At 33.2% G+C, this 18,378-nt stretch overlaps 1 protein-coding gene across 1 annotated transcript in view; it reads left to right on the forward strand.

The window, feature by feature from the left end:
• Positions 1-721: 721 nt before the first annotated feature.
• Positions 722-18,378, forward strand: part of LOC140434288 (glycerate kinase) — a 61,091-nt gene continuing 43,434 nt past the window's right edge. The window contains exons 1-3 of the mRNA XM_072522439.1: positions 722-1,119; positions 2,691-2,830; positions 5,231-5,317. Of these exons, the coding sequence (XP_072378540.1) occupies positions 773-1,119; positions 2,691-2,830; positions 5,231-5,317 (574 nt within the window). The 5' untranslated portion in view covers positions 722-772. The remainder of the gene's footprint in view (positions 1,120-2,690; positions 2,831-5,230; positions 5,318-18,378) is intronic.

An 18,378-nucleotide genomic window follows, 5' to 3' on the forward strand; every position in this document is an offset into this window, starting at 1 on the left:
TCCTAGTAATTTAGATAGTCGTTTCATTCATCGTCTGCTTGATTTAGAAATTGTAAATTTTACAAGGCACAGATTTGGGCAAAAATCTGAATTTTGGTGTCGAATACCTAGAAATCTTCAGATTTCTATTTTTTGTTTTATATACATGTCAACTTGTATCTTTATTTTTAAATACTTTTTAGGTAGCCAAAAGTGGGGAAATTGTATGGCCAAAACATGGAAAATCTAGTAACAGATGGCCATAAGCAGCGAGTTTTGTGGTACAAAACATAAAGCGATATAAAATTTTTTATTATGGATTGAATCTTTATAATGAGTTAATCTCCTAGTAGAACTGATTGATTCGACAGTAAAAATAGCATCAAGCCAAAATATTTTATTGGAATTTTGCAAGTTTCTCGATGGAAAAATAATAAAACAGTTTTTAAAGTGACCATAAGTGGTGCCTCCACCCTATTTTGGACAGACGCGTCAGTATTTACAGATCAATTAAGAAATATGATAATGAGTCTCTGTTTAAAACTATCTATAATGCTTATTAAAGAAAGATTATTTTAAATACCCAATTATACAAATTTTGAGTCTTAATATTTTATTGATCAATAATTAAAGAGATTTGGAAGCCTATATGGTAATATAATTTCCTTCCCCGTTGACCCCTTTAGCTGCCGACCTACGGCAATGCCTTAATCCAAAACATCACACTGTGAACCGTGAATTCTCAATGTCACGGTGGTTATCATAATTTTATCAGTAACAAAATTAATAAGTGATGCTACGCCGAACTTTATCTAGCACGTGCTCGAGTTCTAACACACTATTTTCAAACACAGTGAAAGTGTTCAAAAGAGTTATGTCCAACGATACAGTTCTTCGTGATATTTTTATTAAATCCGTGCAGTCGGTACAACCGCAATATTTGATACAAAATGAGGTGAATGTGCATCAGCGCACTCTAACGGTGAGAGGTGAAAGTTACAACTTAAAGAAACATTGCTATGTGGTAGGATTCGGTAAAGCTGTGTATGGAATGGCTTCTGAATTAGAGCTCATTTTGGGAAGTAATCTACAGAGGGGGATCGTGAATGTGCCAGTAGGAATATTTGAAAAATTTGAAAGGTAGGAAATTTTACATTAAATTTAACAAAATCAAAAAAGTTATTGGTAAGTAGTACAGTTTTAAAACAAAAATGATTTGTTGTGGAAGTGGCATTAAACCCATTCCGCTAGATAAAAAGTGCAATGATATTTGTTAAAACAGCTGATTATCGACTTAGGTATTTTTTTGTCACTGTGGTCGCCGATATTTAACAGTTTTTTCGTCGAATTCACGTGAACGCTCAGCCTAGTATTTATTTTGGATGTTTTAAATTTTAATTTGAGTTTTTCAGTCAAATGATAAATCTATTTGTGACTACTGTTGGTTTATTTTTCTTATGTGTTGGAGTTACAAATCGAGGGCTAAGAACCATAGGGTTCCAGCGACATTTACAAAAATGTCCAGGAAACGAATTTTAAAGTTTGCTGTCAAATAAAACGAGTCTGATAAAATTATACTTTGCCAGATATGTTATATATTATTGCTTGATTGATTTAGTAATACAGTAATTCATAAAACAATGCTGTCGTCGTGGTATAAAATGCAAATTTCATGGTTTTTTTAAAATGTTACACTAGTACTTGGAACCTTATGGCTCTGTAACCGCTTTACTTAGAACTTTGTGTCCCTATAAATAGTAATAAATTTGAAGTTTTTAAAGTATGTCATCATTGTAGACTTTATTGCCTTTGTAGCACTGATAATAATAATAGCCTATACAATGATGGGAGAATTTTTAAAAACATAGGAATAAGAAAATTGACGAAGAGTAGAAAATTGACAAAGTCACACTACTAGACAAAAAGACCAACGTTGGAACGCCATAATACAACATTGGAGACCTGACAAAGGTAGACAATCAAGAAAAATACCACAAATAAGATGAATAGATGACATAAAAAGAATAGCCGAAAGAAATTGGAAGTATGTTGCTCAGGATAGGGACCGATGGAAGTACTTAAGAGAAGGTTGAAGGTTAAGAAGAAGAGGATGTCAGTGGTCAAAACAAGACAATTCATCACACATGCAATTTTTTTTAGTACAATTGATTTAGCAATATCCTATTGGAACTTGGAAGATAAGGCATAGCAACTGGTTCGAGAAATTTTTGGTATGGGAAAAATAGTCATGAGCATTTATGTTTCTTCACTTTTTTACTTTTTACCGCATGTGTAATGAACACTTCTTTGTTTACCATGAGCCAATAGACATATGGAGAAAAAAGAGTCTACGTAATTGTTGTCTTTGCTTTATGGTTCAGTAATTCTAAACTTTGAGTACCATGGATACACTTCCGAAGTCTATTTGTCAATTTTTCAAAACGAAATTAGACTTAATAATAATTTATGATTAATATTTGTTGTGTCCTTCCTTTACTGTTCCTCCCTTATCTCCCAAACACACTGTATAATGAAAATATACAGTATAATGAAATACTTCTAACTACTACTGAAATTGTGAAATACCACTACTATAGATTTTTCCTTAAAAATTATTCATAAATAACGTATGATAACGTACAACAAAATGTAGAAAGCAAAATCTTTACAAACAATTCGACTGGAGCCTCATTAAAATATATTCATTTCAGAGCAAGAGAGTCGAAGATTGAGTATGTTGAGGGTGCCAAGGATAATCTACCTGACGAAATGGCCTTAAAGGGCGCCGAGATGATTAAGGAATTGGCCGAGAAGTTGAACGAAGATGATTTATTGATTGTACTCATATCAGGTGAGTTGGCAGACGTGGAATTATGACGATTCGACCTAGTTTACGGAGTTAGCAACATGATTTATTGGCTTTATTAAAATCGTATTTAGATTTCAATCATTTTTCATTTTCACCTTAAGTATTTATATAGGAGGAACGATTTGATAATGCAGGCGACACGGCTCTTGTTAGACGTTATGGAAAATCTGCTAAGGCTCACAATCCGTAACTGAAGTTATTTTATAAGTAGTAATGCATCTGGTGAGTTGCATTTTTTGTAATATTTTTTTGTACTGTTTATCTGAAATAGTTTGGTAGTTTAACAATTGATTCCATCCTGAAAAAATCCTTTCAATAAATCATTTTTCACTTTTTCCATTAAATTTCGAGTTTGTATCACTTTTACAATCATTCACAATGAACAAATTGTTTTTCTGGAGTAACATAATTGAAATTATTAGTGTTATTATTAGTTATTTACATAAAACGTAAAGACTCAATTGTTGAGCATAAAAAGCATTATTGGTTTTCATGGAAGGGGCTGCACTTGCTGCATAACAAAGCAAAAGGTGATTGAATTCGGTGGCACTTACAGAAATACAGAAATACGAAGTGTTAAAAACCACGTACATTCGATTTCAAAGTCGCTACAGTCAACAAGAGAACATGAATAAAGTTTACCAAGACCATAACATGGGTATAACCAGTCTCTATTAGAATTGATATGTCCCTTGGTATAAGGAGCATACTTTCCGTAAGATATTCTGTACCGAGTAGAATATTCAATTCAAGTTGCCAAAATCAGACACTTGCAAGACATGTGACGAAATTAATATCCAAATAGAGTCAGCTAAATCAGAAAAAAAAAGATTATAGCGAATTAACAACAATACTTAACTTGCACAAGTGTAAGGCTCAGGCAATGCAACAATTACTGAAAAGCGAAACAGCCCGGTCCAAAATTGATGAGAAGACATGTGTTATATTGTTTGACTTGCAGCAAGCGTTACCGATTCCCAAATTAACCACTGGTCCTGCATTTTATTGCAGGAAAATATGAATGCATAATCTAGGAATCCATGATTGTACGGAAGACGCTAGCCATACGTGTGTCTGGACAGAAATCGTTGCAAAAAGAGGAAGTGATGATATTGCATCAGTCCTCATAAAATTTCTGAGCTCAAAGATAGGTGAAGTAGAACATCTCGATTTCTTCATGGATAATTATCCCGGGCAAAATAAAAACTGGCTTTTAATGTCTTTATGGTTCCGGCTAGTGAAGGAACAAAAAATTAAGTCTATTACACACCATTTTTTAGTCAGCGGACACTTTCACCTTAACTCTGATAGAGATTTTGCTCTTATAGACAAACGACAGAAAGTATGCTCCGCTTGTACTCTCCTGAGATATTTCATAAAAGAATCTAATAAAAAGAGGCCCTTCAACTTAACTGTTATGAAGCAGGAAGATTTCCTCAATGTACAACCACTCTTAGAGAACATTAAAAAGAGTACTCACACTGATGACCAGCAATCTTTGAATTTTTCCAATGTTTTGTCCTATTTATTCGAGAACGATAACAGAAAAGCATTTTACGTTAAGCATTCTGTGAATGGTACCTAAAACCCCGTTACTGTTGTCAAGAAGGGACGTCCAAATGTGGTTTCTGTATCTGATTTACAACAGAAGTATATTGAGCCCATTCGGATTGCAAAAAAAACTCAAAAATGTGAGACTATTCTTACCCTACATATCTTCAGTGTATCATCCCTTCTACAATAGTTTACGAGAGGATGTCAGCCCTGATGTTGGTGATGAGGTCATAAGATTTTGGGTATTTATTATTAATGTAATAATGTAACAAGCCGCATTTTTTTAATAAACACTTTTTTTTCTGAAGTTTGAAGTGATTTTATTAATATTGTTGTAACTATAGTTCCATAGGGCATGGTAGGGCATCGAAATATCTAAACTAAAACAACAAAAGTTTTTACTGGATTTTATAATATTATTTTTAACATTCAAAGTCAAAAATCTCACTTTTACCTTTTTGAGGCTTGTCATTGTCACATTAAGCCCTTTAATTATTGCGTGATTAGTAAACTAAAACTATCTAGTTTGCTTATTAACAAAGATTATAAAAAAAATGTTACTCTTTGCTAAAAATTAAACAATAGACAGAAGAACTGTCCGATGTAGTCTATTCAGAGCTTGTTTTAAAGATTAGTTATTAAATACTGACTGAAAAATACATTTTTTGCCATATAACGTTTTAACTTTATATAGTAATCAACGAAACGGCAGAATTCTGCGAAAAAGCTTTTGATCCCTTTTTACACCCAAATGGAACGATTCCTAAAATAAAAATACTGTTTCGATTTAAATCTCATTCGCTTCAATAATTCCATATTTGATTTTAGGTGGCGGTTCTGCTCTTCTGCCTCTTCCTGTTCCTCCAATAACTCTGAAACAAAAACAAAATCTAGTTAAGGACTTGGCGAAAAGAGGTATGATTGAATATTCTCTGCTTTGTATTTTATATTTACATAAGAATATGTTCAAATAAAATATGGGGTGGAAGTGAGTGTCACGAAATAAAATATTTATTTTATTTGAAAGATTCATATTTAGAATAAAGTTGTTTTGCAAAAAGCGAAGTATTCATACTTTTGCTTACATGTATTTTAATGTATTTATAAAAAAGAGAATAAAAGAGTTTTCAGATCGTAAATAGTACAAAATATTAGATGGTACATGATATGTACCAAAAATAAAGGCGACAGAAAAGATTGTAAGAACTACCGAGGGCTTAGTGTAACTAACTCAATCTGTAGAGTCTACGGGAAGATAATTAAAAGCCGAATTGAAGATTGCTGGGAAGAGGCTGAAGATCAGAGTGGCTTTCGTACTGGTCGTTCTTGTATAGACAATGTGTTCTGCCTAAAACAAACAATAGAAAAGCGTTTGGAACATAATATGGAGACACACATGGTATTTATTGATCTTCAAAAAGCGTATGACAGTGTCTAATTAGCCAAGCTATGGCAGGTGCTAGAAGACAAGAATATTCCACCGATTTACATTAATGCTGTAAGGGAGTTGTACGATGATATGACGAGTGTAATAAAGATTGGACAAAAAGTGACAAAAAAGATAAAAGTGACCAAAGGACTTCGCCAAGGCTACTGCATTACACCTACACTCTTTAAGATTTATTTGGAGGGGGTTTTGGATATTTGAAAAAGAAAATGTGAACCTATGGGTGTTAAAATTGGAGACCATACACTGTACAGCTTGCATTTTGCTGATGACCAAGTAATACTTGCAGAAGATCAAGATGATATCCACTACATGTTACGAAAAATAGATAAAGAATATACTAAGTGGGGCTTATCAATTAATCCATCAAAAACAGAGTACGTAATAGTGGGAGGTGAAGGAAAGCACCTAGAACTAGGAAGCAAACAAATTCAAAATACTGATAGCTATAAATATCTCGGTGTAAACATTACAAACAATGGTCGGAATACAAAAGAAATAGCTACTAGAATTGGTCAAGAAAATTCAGCAATACGTCAACTGAATAGTATACTTTGGAATAACCACATCACCCGAAACACAAAAATTAGGATATACAAAAGTATCATAGAAAGCATTGCTACATATGGTTCAGAGCTCTGGGTAATAAATAAAAATGACGCATCCAAAATAAAAGCAATGGAAATGAATTATTGGAGAAGATGTTGCCAACTCACTAGAAGAGATAGAGTAAGGAATACTGAAATCAGAGAGCGTATGGGCATAGACATTGACGTCCTGGAAACTATAGAATGCAAAAGGCTGAAATGGTATGGCCATGTAGAAAGGATGAATGATCAACGATGGTCAAAGAGAATGTTACAGTGGATCTCCACCAACCGCAGGAAAAAGGGAAGACCAAGAAGATCGTGGAGACAAGAAGTAAAAGGTGCAATGGAAGATAGGGGTCTACAAGTAGATGACTGGAACGATCGCAAGCGTTGGAAGCTAGGTTGCGAGAAACGGCGGCAGCTGTAATAAACTCGTTATATATATATATATATATATATATATATATATATATATATATATATATATATATATTTTAATATTCTAATTTCATTTAACCAGCGGCCTCTAAGTTTTACACAAAACATACATGGGTTCATTATAAGGAGTTCATATCATGTATATATATATATATATATATATATATATATATATATATATATATATATATATATATATGAAAGTAAAAGATTGCATTTCATTTCAATCGGAACTCCACCATTGCTCTACACGTGTTTCGAGTTATTCAACTCATCATCAGGAACACTTGTGGAAGTTCAACTGAAATGAAATGCAGTCTAGTATTTGGTCATTATAACCAAAATAACAGCCAGGTACGCTAGCAGCGACATCTATACAAAGTAACAAGAAGTCCAGAGACCTCTCTCTGATAGTAAATTAGGTGAACCGCAAATTCAAAGCCTCTTACTAGAGACTTTTAACGACGCTAGAAGTATCCTTTTACTTCGACATGCATCTACGATTCACCTTTAAAAATTACTATCTTTTTCGCTCTTTACGTAGAGAAAGACGTTTAAATGAAAGTAAAAGATTGCATTTCATTTCAATCGGAACTCCACCATTGCTCTACACGTGTTTCGAGTTATTCAACTCATCATCAGGAACACTTGTGGAAGTTCAACTGAAATGAAATGCAGTCTAGTATTTGGTCATTATAACCAAAATAACAGCCAGGTACGCTAGCAGCGACATCTATACAAAGTAACAAGAAGTCCAGAGACCTCTCTCTGATAGTAAATTAGGTGAACCGCAAATTCAAAGCCTCTTACTAGAGACTTTTAACGACGCTAGAAGTATCCTTTTACTTCGACATGCATCTACGATTCACCTTTAAAAATTACTATCTTTTTCGCTCTTTACGTAGAGAAAGACGTTTAAATGAAAGTAAAAGATTGCATTTCATTTCAATCGGAACTCCACCATTGCTCTACACGCGATTGAAATGAAATGCAATCTTTTACTTTCATTTAAACGTCTTTCTCTACGTAAAGAGCGAAAAAGATAGTAATTTTTAAAGGTGAATCGTAGATGCATGTCGAAGTAAAAGGATACTTCTAGCGTCGTTAAAAGTCTCTAGTAAGAGGCTTTGAATTTGCGGTTCACCTAATTTACTATCAGAGAGAGGTCTCTGGACTTCTTGTTACTTTGTATAGATGTCGCTGCTAGCGTACCTGGCTGTTATTTTGGTTATAATGACCAAATACTAGACTGCATTTCATTTCAGTTGAACTTCCACAAGTGTTCCTGATGATGAGTTGAATAACTCGAAACACGTGTAGAGCAATGGTGGAGTTCCGATTGAAATGAAATGCAATCTTTTACTTTCATTTAAACGTCTTTCTCTACGTAAAGAGCGAAAAAGATAGTAATTTTTAAAGGTGAATCGTAGATGCATGTCGAAGTAAAAGGATACTTCTAGCGTCGTTAAAAGTCTCTAGTAAGAGGCTTTGAATTTGCGGTTCACCTAATTTACTATCAGAGAGAGGTCTCTGGACTTCTTGCTACTTTGTATATATATATATATATATATACATGATATGTACTCCTTATAATGAACCCATGTATGTTTTGTGTAAAACTTAGAGGCCGCTGGTTAAATGAAATTAGAAATCGAAGAAAAAATGCAATATTCTGATAATTAGCTTAGATTATTCGGATAAATAATCTGAATAAATTAGCGAAAATTAGCTGGCATTACTCATTGCTGTTATCCTTACAAAGAAAAGAACTTACCTTTGAAATATTGGTGTATTAATCGTAGCAAGCAGTATAATAGTAGAGTTGTGTCTGGCCGTCGAAAAATGGGACGTTACCAATAAACTGGATGCGTTTCGTTCGCTGTCTGGACATAAAATGTTGTTTCCTTGGTATAAAATAGTCAGAAACTCTCTGGCCACATTTCTAGGTTGTCCGTAGGGTAAGTGCATACCAATAAATCAACTTTATTGTATTGGGATTTTGAATGGCAATAATTTTCACTAAATGGTCACTGAAATATATTTTGTAACGTTTTCCATGGTTTGCAAGGACCTGACCAAAATAACAAAGAGAAGTCAATATCTTTGAACTTAAAAACAGACATGTGCTAGCCAGTTTGACAATGAGATTTTACTGCATATCAGAAAATAATATCTTTTAAAGCAAATAAGTAGTTAAGATCATATTTTAGTACAGTAATAAAAGTATAAAAAAATTTAAATATGAAAATAAATAGTAAATACTTTCCCAAACATTTAGAGTAAAGATCTTTTGCAAAAAGCGAAGTATTCATACTTTTGCTTACATTTATTTTAATGTATTTATAAAAAGGAGAATAAAACAGTTTTCAGATGTTCAGATCATAAATAGTATAAAATATGAGATGATACATGATATGTAGTCCTTATAATGAACCCAGGTACTTTACTTAGGTAAAAGTGGTTTCAGTTAAATTGACTGACACTTTGCGGAATGGTTGCTTAGCTTAGAATAGAATAGAATAGAAATATGCTTTATTTTTACGGCTCGTGTTTAAATTTCTCAGTATAACTTTTTTTCTTTTGATTGAGACTGGCTAAATGGCAACTGTCCAAGCAAAAAAAAAGTTTTTTTCCTGTACATTTAGGTATTTACATTATAAAACAAAAAGAAAGCTTATTTTCTAACATGGATTAATTTCAATATCACTGTCAATGCTTACAAAAAGTCAGAAAATAGCAATAACAATTAAAATTTACTAAAATTACATGAATTGTCATTATCACAAAATAAAACATATCTAATAAAATAAACAATCTATTGCAAAATTTAAATAAATTGCAAATTGCATAATAAAAAAATATAAAAAACAAAATTGAATCTACTGTTTAAATTTTTATAATTCTCGTTTTCAAGAAATTTCATGTAATACAATTATTATTTTTAAAGAAATTATTTAGTGTATATAACTATTAAATTAACTATCAAATGATATATATTTATATTTTATTATAATTCCGTACCTCAGAACAAAACTGTATTAAGTCCAAAATTTGCAGTATATTGAAGTGCAGGTTTAAAGGATTAAGTCCACAACCTTTTAAAATTTGTTACGTCTGGCCCTAACAAGTGAAAAAGTTTAAGTATCTAGGCTGTTGGATACATGAAACCTTAGACCAATAACAAGAGGTTAAATGTAGAATAGAACAGGTAAGAAACCCCTTCTTAAAGATGTGACAGTTACTCATTACCCGTAATCTTGATTTGTCCCTACGATACCGCATGATAAAGTGTTATGTATATAGTGTACTATTACACGGCGTGGAAGCTTGGACGTTAACAGTCAGCTCGTTACGACGTTTAGAGAGCTTTGAGATGTGGGTATTTCGTCGTATGCTGAAAATTCCATGGAACGACCGCGTTAGAAATGAAGAAGTTTTAAGGCGTATCAATAGAGAACGTGAACTCACAGAAATTGTCAAGAAGCGTAAAACGTCTTATCTTGGACACATATTTAGACAGGACAAGTATAACTTTCTTCAGCTTATTATAGAAGGGAAAATAGAAGGCAGACACGGCCTGGGTAGACGACAAATGACCTGGCTGCGCAACATCAAAGATTGGACAGGTTTAGACTTTCAAAGTTTAATAAGGAAAGCCCAAAATAGGGAAGACTTTGAAGAGGTCATCGCCAACCTTCGCTAAGAAGACGGCACCTAAAGAAGAAGAAGAAGTCTGGGCTTGTTGAGGTGTCAGTTACATAGTACAATACATGCGTTTGTTCAGTTCGCTGTTTGCAGTGTATTGAAGCGCATTCTCTCTTCGCTTTTAAACCCGCTGTCAAATTTTTTGTTTAAGTTGTGCATGTTAATTTAAATAAGCTAGCCAAAAATGGAAGATAAAGCCCACAGAGTTCTTTAGCTTCCGCCGAACAGTAAAGACAACGTAAATAATGGATCTGCATGAGCGGAAAATGTTTTTAGTAAACGGAAGTATTTCGAATGGTAAATAATAAGTTTAACTACATTTTTAAGACACCAGTTTTGAATTTGCAAAGACGATCTTTAACATTCGTACGCCATTTAATAAAAAAGTTAAAAGTTTTTAAAATAAAAAAAAAAACATAAATTATTTTGTTCTTGTTATATAAGATACGCAGTCACTTATAACAACTTATATTATTGTTTTAGAAAAGTAAAAGAAATAAATCTCAAAGCTTTTGTCAATATATTTCTCTTTTTCGTCTGTACATTTTTATTTTTATTGTTTTAGACTACCTTGAGAGTTAGAATTCGTACGAGGCTATGGTTGTAAGGACCACATTATCGTCTTTATTAGATATATTTTACAACTTTGTTAACTTGCAGGAGCATACAGCTGAAATGCTGCTGTTGTGTTAGATGTACCTCAAGACATCCCTTCTTTAAGTAGCAACGTGCTTATTAACGAGATTAAGCAACCATCACTGGAGTTCAATCCGTCTACAAGTACCATACACCAAGACGAGGAAGATCCATTTGAATATTCAGAAGTTCATTTGTTCCTAGCATTAACTTGAGTACTGACAATGATTTTGAAATCACAAATGAGAGTAAAGATGAAAATGAAAAAGAGTTCATGGAAGCCGATCATCAAAGCAAAGAAAAAAACGTTTAAGGAACGAAACTACGTGGCAACGAACGAAATAAAAAAGAAGAGGATGCTAGGCCAACAATATAAATCTTCCAAGACTAAAAAGACTATAAATGAAAGGAAGGTGCGAGAACCTTGTAGAAACTGCTATTTAATAAAAACATCTTAGGTTATCAGAAAGTACAAATTCACCGACAATTTTGGAATCATCAGACAACCAGAGATCAAGGAAGACATGTTTTTGTCTTGAAAAAAAGTGTATCAAAAGAAAAAGAGAATGACGAGGTGCTCAAGCTGAAAAACGCCATTGTAACTGGAAATATTTTTTACTATTGAAGAAAAGAGGTTTCAAGTCTGCAGTAAGTTCTTTTTGCGTACTCTAGATATTTATCAATCTTTTGTTTTGTGCACTTGAAAACATGCAAACAAGTGGAGTTGTAGAATGTGACAAAAGAGGAAAGCAACCATCTATAAATAAAGTGAAGAATGAGGTAAAGGATAGGATTAGTGAGCATATAATGACCTATCCATGTGAAGAATCACATTATAGTCGAAGAAGGATGGCGAAAAAATATTTAGGAGTCACTTAAATATTTCTACAATGTTGAGGATGTTTAAGAAGGAAGAATGTGATTTGAAAAAACATTCCTTCGGACAAAGTAGGCAAAGAATTGCTTTACAATCACATTTTTAATACAAAATTTAATTTACCTTTCGCTGTTCCTTCAAAAGACCTTGTGATAAGTGTAATGAATTTCTAATCAATCTAAGACAGCTAAAGTCTGAAGATGAGTGAAAAACATTACAAGTGCAGTATAACGCTCACTTGTTACAGGCCGATAGACGGACAACTTGAAACAGATAGACGGAGGATAGATGAAGGAGATGTCCATCAATAACCCTGAACAAAAAGTTTTAATGAAAGATTTACAAAAAGTCTTCCTTGAATAAAGCTAAGCAATTCTCAAAGTTTTGACAGTCTAAAACTCTTGTGATTTAATTATACAATTTATGATTCAACGGAAAAATAGGCAAACTGTCTAATGTGGGATAAACCAATTGCTGGCCGAGGTAGAAACGAAATCGCCTCATGCTTGGTCAAATACATTCATTCATTACCTCAAAGCACAACTTCGGTTGTTATTTGGTCCGATAATTGCCCATCTCAGAACCGAAACTTACAAATGATTATGTGCTACTTTTTTCTACTTTCGAGATATTTACATATAAAAGAAATCACCCACAAATTCCTTATGCGAAAGGATACGCATATGGAGGTGGACAGTATACACTAAGCTATAGAACGAGAGGCTACAAGATGTCCTAATTTTCAACTTATTACTCCATGGGATTGGTTACAGTTGGCAAGAATTTCCGGAAAAAAACAAAGATTTCAAAGTGGATGAAATAATAACTTTTAATTTTGTGTGTGTGTGAGAGAGAGAGAGAGATGGCATTAGACAAAAAATCTTTTTGCCACAGAAAATTGTTATAAGGATGTTTAAATTTTTATTTTAGAATCATTTATAAACTTGATTAGAATATTATATATAAATTTGTCAGAATAAGATCAGGATGATCTCCGACAGATTTACCATCACAAGGATAGAAAGGAGTTTCATAGATTCCAATCCTATGCAGATGCTCTGGAAAGAGGCCATGGTTAAGTTTTCACCGGGTTATTAACGAAGAATGTACTTTATTATAGTTAAAATTAAAATGGGGAATATTTTTTGGTAAGCATGGATGAATAGAAAAGTAATGGTTTCTTGAAGTCTTCTGAACCTCTTTATATTTTGACATCCATCTTTCCCTGCCAATACTCCTGATAATAGAAAAAAGATCTTTAAAGTAATAAAAATTTGTAATTTCGGATATCTCAGATGTATTTTTTGCCATACCATCCACTAATTTGTTTCCAATTACTCCATTGTGTCCTTTAACCTAGACTTAACTTTCAATTTTAAAGACTTTAATAAACTGTATAATTCTTGTGCTTAACCTTTTCAAAACAAAAAAGAAAGCTGAGAATAATAAAAAAAATTTAATTTCACAAACAGTATGTATGAAATTCAGACAAGAAAATCCTGGGATACTGTACTTTAAAACAGACTTCGATTTTGAATTTCAGAGTGTAGACTTAAACCGAAGAGTTGGTAGAGAAATCATCTATCCTAATCCTAATTAGTATCCCCATTATCCCCATCCTAATTAATATTAGGTCACAGTCAAAATATTATTTTTCAGAGCAAAAAAGAGTCCATTTTTTCCAGAAATCCACATTTATAAGAATTTGTTAAATAAAATTTAATGTATTAAGTGGAAAATGTTACAAAATACTAAAAAGACTTTTATTTTCGCTCTCCTGTAAAATTTATATTTTGTGACTTCTAAGAATCTTGTTCTGGGTCTTCCTCTTCTTCTTTGACCAATAGGTCTATCAAGGAGCGTTTTTCTAGCTGGGTCGGTTTGCTCCATCCGCATTACATGGCCTACCCACCTCAGACGTCCTATCTTAATGTGCTTTACGATATCTGGTTCCTGGTATATTCTATAGAGTTCGAAGTTATATCGTCTTCTCCAGACACCATTTTCATTTACCGCTCCATAGATTCGCCTTAGTAGTTTTCTTTCGAATTCTAAATCCGAAAACCCCAATCCTAACATGTTTTCATTGCTTTTTGTTAAAGTCCAGGTTTCTGAACCATATGTGAGGACTGGGCGTATTATTGTTTTGTAGAGTTTTACTTTTGTATTTCTTGATATAACTGTAGATTTAAAAAGGAGATTAAGCCCAAAATAGCATCTGTTAGCCTTGCAAATTCTGCGGTTTATCTCTGCGATAGTGTCATTTTCAGTATTGACGAGCGTTCCCAGGTATACAAATTCGTTAACTGCTTCGATGACGTCGTTTCCTATAACAAGTGGCCGTAGTATTTGTGGTTGCGTACTTATTTTCATGTATTTTGTTTTATTGGTGTTTATTATTAAACCCATTTTTGTAACCGCTTCCTTTAGTACTACGTATGCCTCTCGTGCTGCGTTTTCCGTTCTCCCAACAATATTGATATCATCAGCATATGCTAGGATTTGCCCAGATTTGTTATATATTGAACCGGTAGTTGTGATTTGTGACGTACGTATTACTTTTTCCAGAGCTAGATTGAATAGTATACAGAAGTGTGGGTCTCCCTGACGTAGCCCGTTATTTGTTTTAAAAGGTTCAGAGAGTTCTCCCTGGATTCGTACTTTGCATTCAACTTTTTCAAGGGTTAGTTTGGTTAGACTTACCAACTGATTTGTTACTCCTAGGTCTATCATTGCTCTAAACAATTCTCTTCTATTTACAGAGTCGTAGGCTGCCTTGTAGTCTATAAATATGTGGTGCGTGTCTACACCGTATTCCAGTGTTTTCTCTAGAATTTGTCTCAGGGTTGAAATCTGATGAATTTTACCACCTCTGAAACCAGCCTGGTATTGTCCTATTATTCGCTCTGCATATGGTGCCATACGATGGCATAGTATATTGGAGAATATTTTATACGCTGCATTTAAGAGCGTAATTCCTCGATGGTTAGAGCATTCAAAGATATCTCCCTTTTTGTGTATGGTGCAAAGTATTCCAATATTCCAATCATTGAGAAGGGACTTCTGTATCCATATTTCTTTTATAAGCTGCTGTAGCGCTATTATGATATCGTGGCCACCTTCTTTACATAATTCCGCTGGGAGATTATCTATTCCGGGTGATTTGTTTCTGGCTAGTTTGTTTACAGCATCTTTAACTTCCAGGATCGTTGGTGGATTCTCCTCCCTTTCGTCTTCCGGGTTTTCTTCTTCCTCTATATTAGGTATCTGGTTAAAATATTTCGTCCATCGGTTTAGTACGTCTGTTCGTGTTGTTAATAGATCGCCATTTAAACTTTTACATTGATTTGTGTTTGCCTTGAATTCTTTTCTGTTGATGTTAACTTTCTTATAGAATGTTCTAAATTCTTTCGCTCTGTTGAAGTTTTCTATATATTGAAGTTCCTTTTTTAAGTGGTTTCGTTTCTTCATTCTGTGTATTTTCTTTTCTTCTCTTCTCTTTGTCTGGTAATTCTCTATACTTGTTCTAGTTCGGCGGGTAAGCATTTTTGCATAGGCTTCATTTTTTTTTCTGTGTTGCGTCTTTGCATTCATCGTCAAACCAGTGATTTTTTCGGGTACAAGTTTCTGTGCTTTTCTGTTTCTCATTTCATCTTGTGCTGCTGACTCAATATCTTCTGCGGTATCCTAAAATTAAGATACCGCAATTAAAATACTAGAAAAGCTGTAGAAAAGTAGTTTGAGAATAAAGAGGTGGTGAAAACAATTTTAAAAATTACAATGAAAGTACAATACAAGTTTAAAAATTATGATTTGAAAAACTGACATTATGTTTCGGACAACCAGTATATTCATGTGTTTAAACAAGAACAAAATCTTTAGGAAAACCGACTATCTACAAAAATACGTTTTTGTTCTTTAATAATGGCAGTTTTTGTCTCTCGCAGGTCGTTGATGACATCAACACAAAAACAACTTCAACGTGGGAGGTTGACAAAAATAAAGGAAAATAAATGTAGTTTTAGGTCAAAGGAAACGTATTTTGTTGTATCTCAACTTCTCGACTAATATTCTTTTACTTTGATCTTATTGAACGTGAAAGAACGAATTGTTGTATACTTGAAGTAGGTATACAGAATAAACGATGTTTGGGTCTCCATGCATCAATTTTTAATTTTAACGGTTTCGGCAAAAGTAAATATAATCATTATAAATTTGAGCGGATAATTTAGTGCACTTTAGAAAGGAATAACAACTTTAAAGTGGTTTTATTGTTTTGTATGGTCAGTGGACTTCCAAATATAAAAAACCGCTAAGTGCTATTAGTCCATTTTTCAGTTTTTTAACTCAAATTCTATTCACTTTTCGTACACATACATATATAAAAAATTGTTCAAAATTCAATTTACTATTAAAATGTTATCTTTTAAAGTAAAAACTAAGTTTTTCTGACAACAATGTATTCAAAAAACGAAGCAAAAGTTACAAAAAACACGAATATTTTTGACCCTCAACTTTTTTCAAAAGCATATCAAAGTAAGATTATTCATTTTCATTACTTTTAATAAATTTCAAATAACGAATACTTTTTTTATAAGCAATATGTTACAACTGAGAAAAATTGGAGAAGAAAAAATTTTTTTCTGCTCGGCTGTGTAGATTTTTTTTTATTTAATAAAACCTCACCAGGAATCTTATGATTATTGCTATCTGATCATTCACTATTATCAATAAGCAAGTTAGTTCTATATACAAAATATTACAAAAAACTTATCTAAGGTTACATTTAGCAATATTTCTTAGGCTCTAATACATTATAGTACTACTAGCTAACATGTACACTTTAGCCGCACTTTGCTCTGCTTTTTCACTTTCACTCACTTATAGCACTAACTCAAACGGCTTCGTTCTCTTAAGTCTTCTTATCTGGTTGGCATTGTCTAAGAGTTTGATGGCCTCCACATTCACGTGGTTGGAGAGCCTTTGTTCATGACTCTCGGCAAACTTATTTATTGTCTGGATAACCGTATCCATCTGGAGGTCTCGATGAAGATCATAGTTTCTGAAGTACCATGGAACGTTAACGATGTTCCTTAATAATTTATTCTGATATCGTTGTATAATTTAGATGTTACTTTCTTTTGTGCAGCCCCATAGCTGTATCCCATATGTCCATATCGATTTAAGGACTTGCTTATACAATAACAATTTGTTATAAACAGACAGAGTGGATTTTTTTCCCATCAACCAGTACATCTTTCTGAACTTAATTTCTAACTCCTCTTTTTTTTTCTTAATATGTGCTTTCCAATGTAGCTGGGAATCTAATGTCATACCCAAAAATTTTGCCGTATTTGCATAAGGTATTTGGTTTCTATTTATACTAACTGGGATATGTTGTTCTCTTTTGTTAGTAAAATTGACATGAACAGATTTTGTTTCATTTCATCCTCGTGGTTTTCTCCGACTGCTAGAATGCATGTGTCATCTGCAAACGTCGCAATTGTGTTAAGTTCTAATGATGGAATATCGCTGGTATAGCGCAGGTATATCACTGGCCTCAGGACACTTCCTTGTGGAACTCAAGCTTTAACTTCTCTTAATTCTGAATATGCTTCCTCATATTTAACTCGAAAGTATCTGTCGGATATATATGATTTTAGTAGTTCAGAATATTGTTTTGGTAAGTGGCATCTCATTTTATGATATAATCCGTCATGCCACACTTTTTCAAAAGCCTGCGCTACATTGAGGAAAATGAAGAAACAGACTTTTCCTTCTTCTACAGCTTTTTCTACTATATCTGTTATTCTATGCACCTGTGTCGTTGAGTGGCTTGCTCCACTTGCTTTGGCTAAATCCAAACTGATGATTAGGAATTAGACTTTTTTCCTCTATAATCGATTTTAGTCTCTTCAAGAGTAATTTTTCGTATAATTTAGATATGACAGGTAACAGTGAAATAGGCCTATATGAAGAAGCTCTTTATGGAGGTTTTCCTGGTTTTGGTGTCATTATAATTTCTGCCACCTTCCATATCTTTGGTACGTACCTCAGCCTAAAGGAAGCGTTTATAAGATATGTTAATTTTATTATAGCTTTCCTTGGAAGTTGCTTTAACACTTCCGCAGTAATAAGACCAAATTCAGAAGCTTTCTTTGGATTTATATTTTCTTTTATTTCCAAATATACTTCTTTGGAGTTACAGGGCTAATCTCGATTTCATCTTCATCAGGGAGCTCCCAGTTAATTATTTTTTGTTCTTTATTTGGCTGAAAAGTAC

Source organism: Diabrotica undecimpunctata, chromosome 2 (assembly GCF_040954645.1).
Source record: "Diabrotica undecimpunctata isolate CICGRU chromosome 2, icDiaUnde3, whole genome shotgun sequence".
Classification (NCBI taxonomy): Eukaryota; Metazoa; Arthropoda; class Insecta; order Coleoptera; family Chrysomelidae; genus Diabrotica; species Diabrotica undecimpunctata.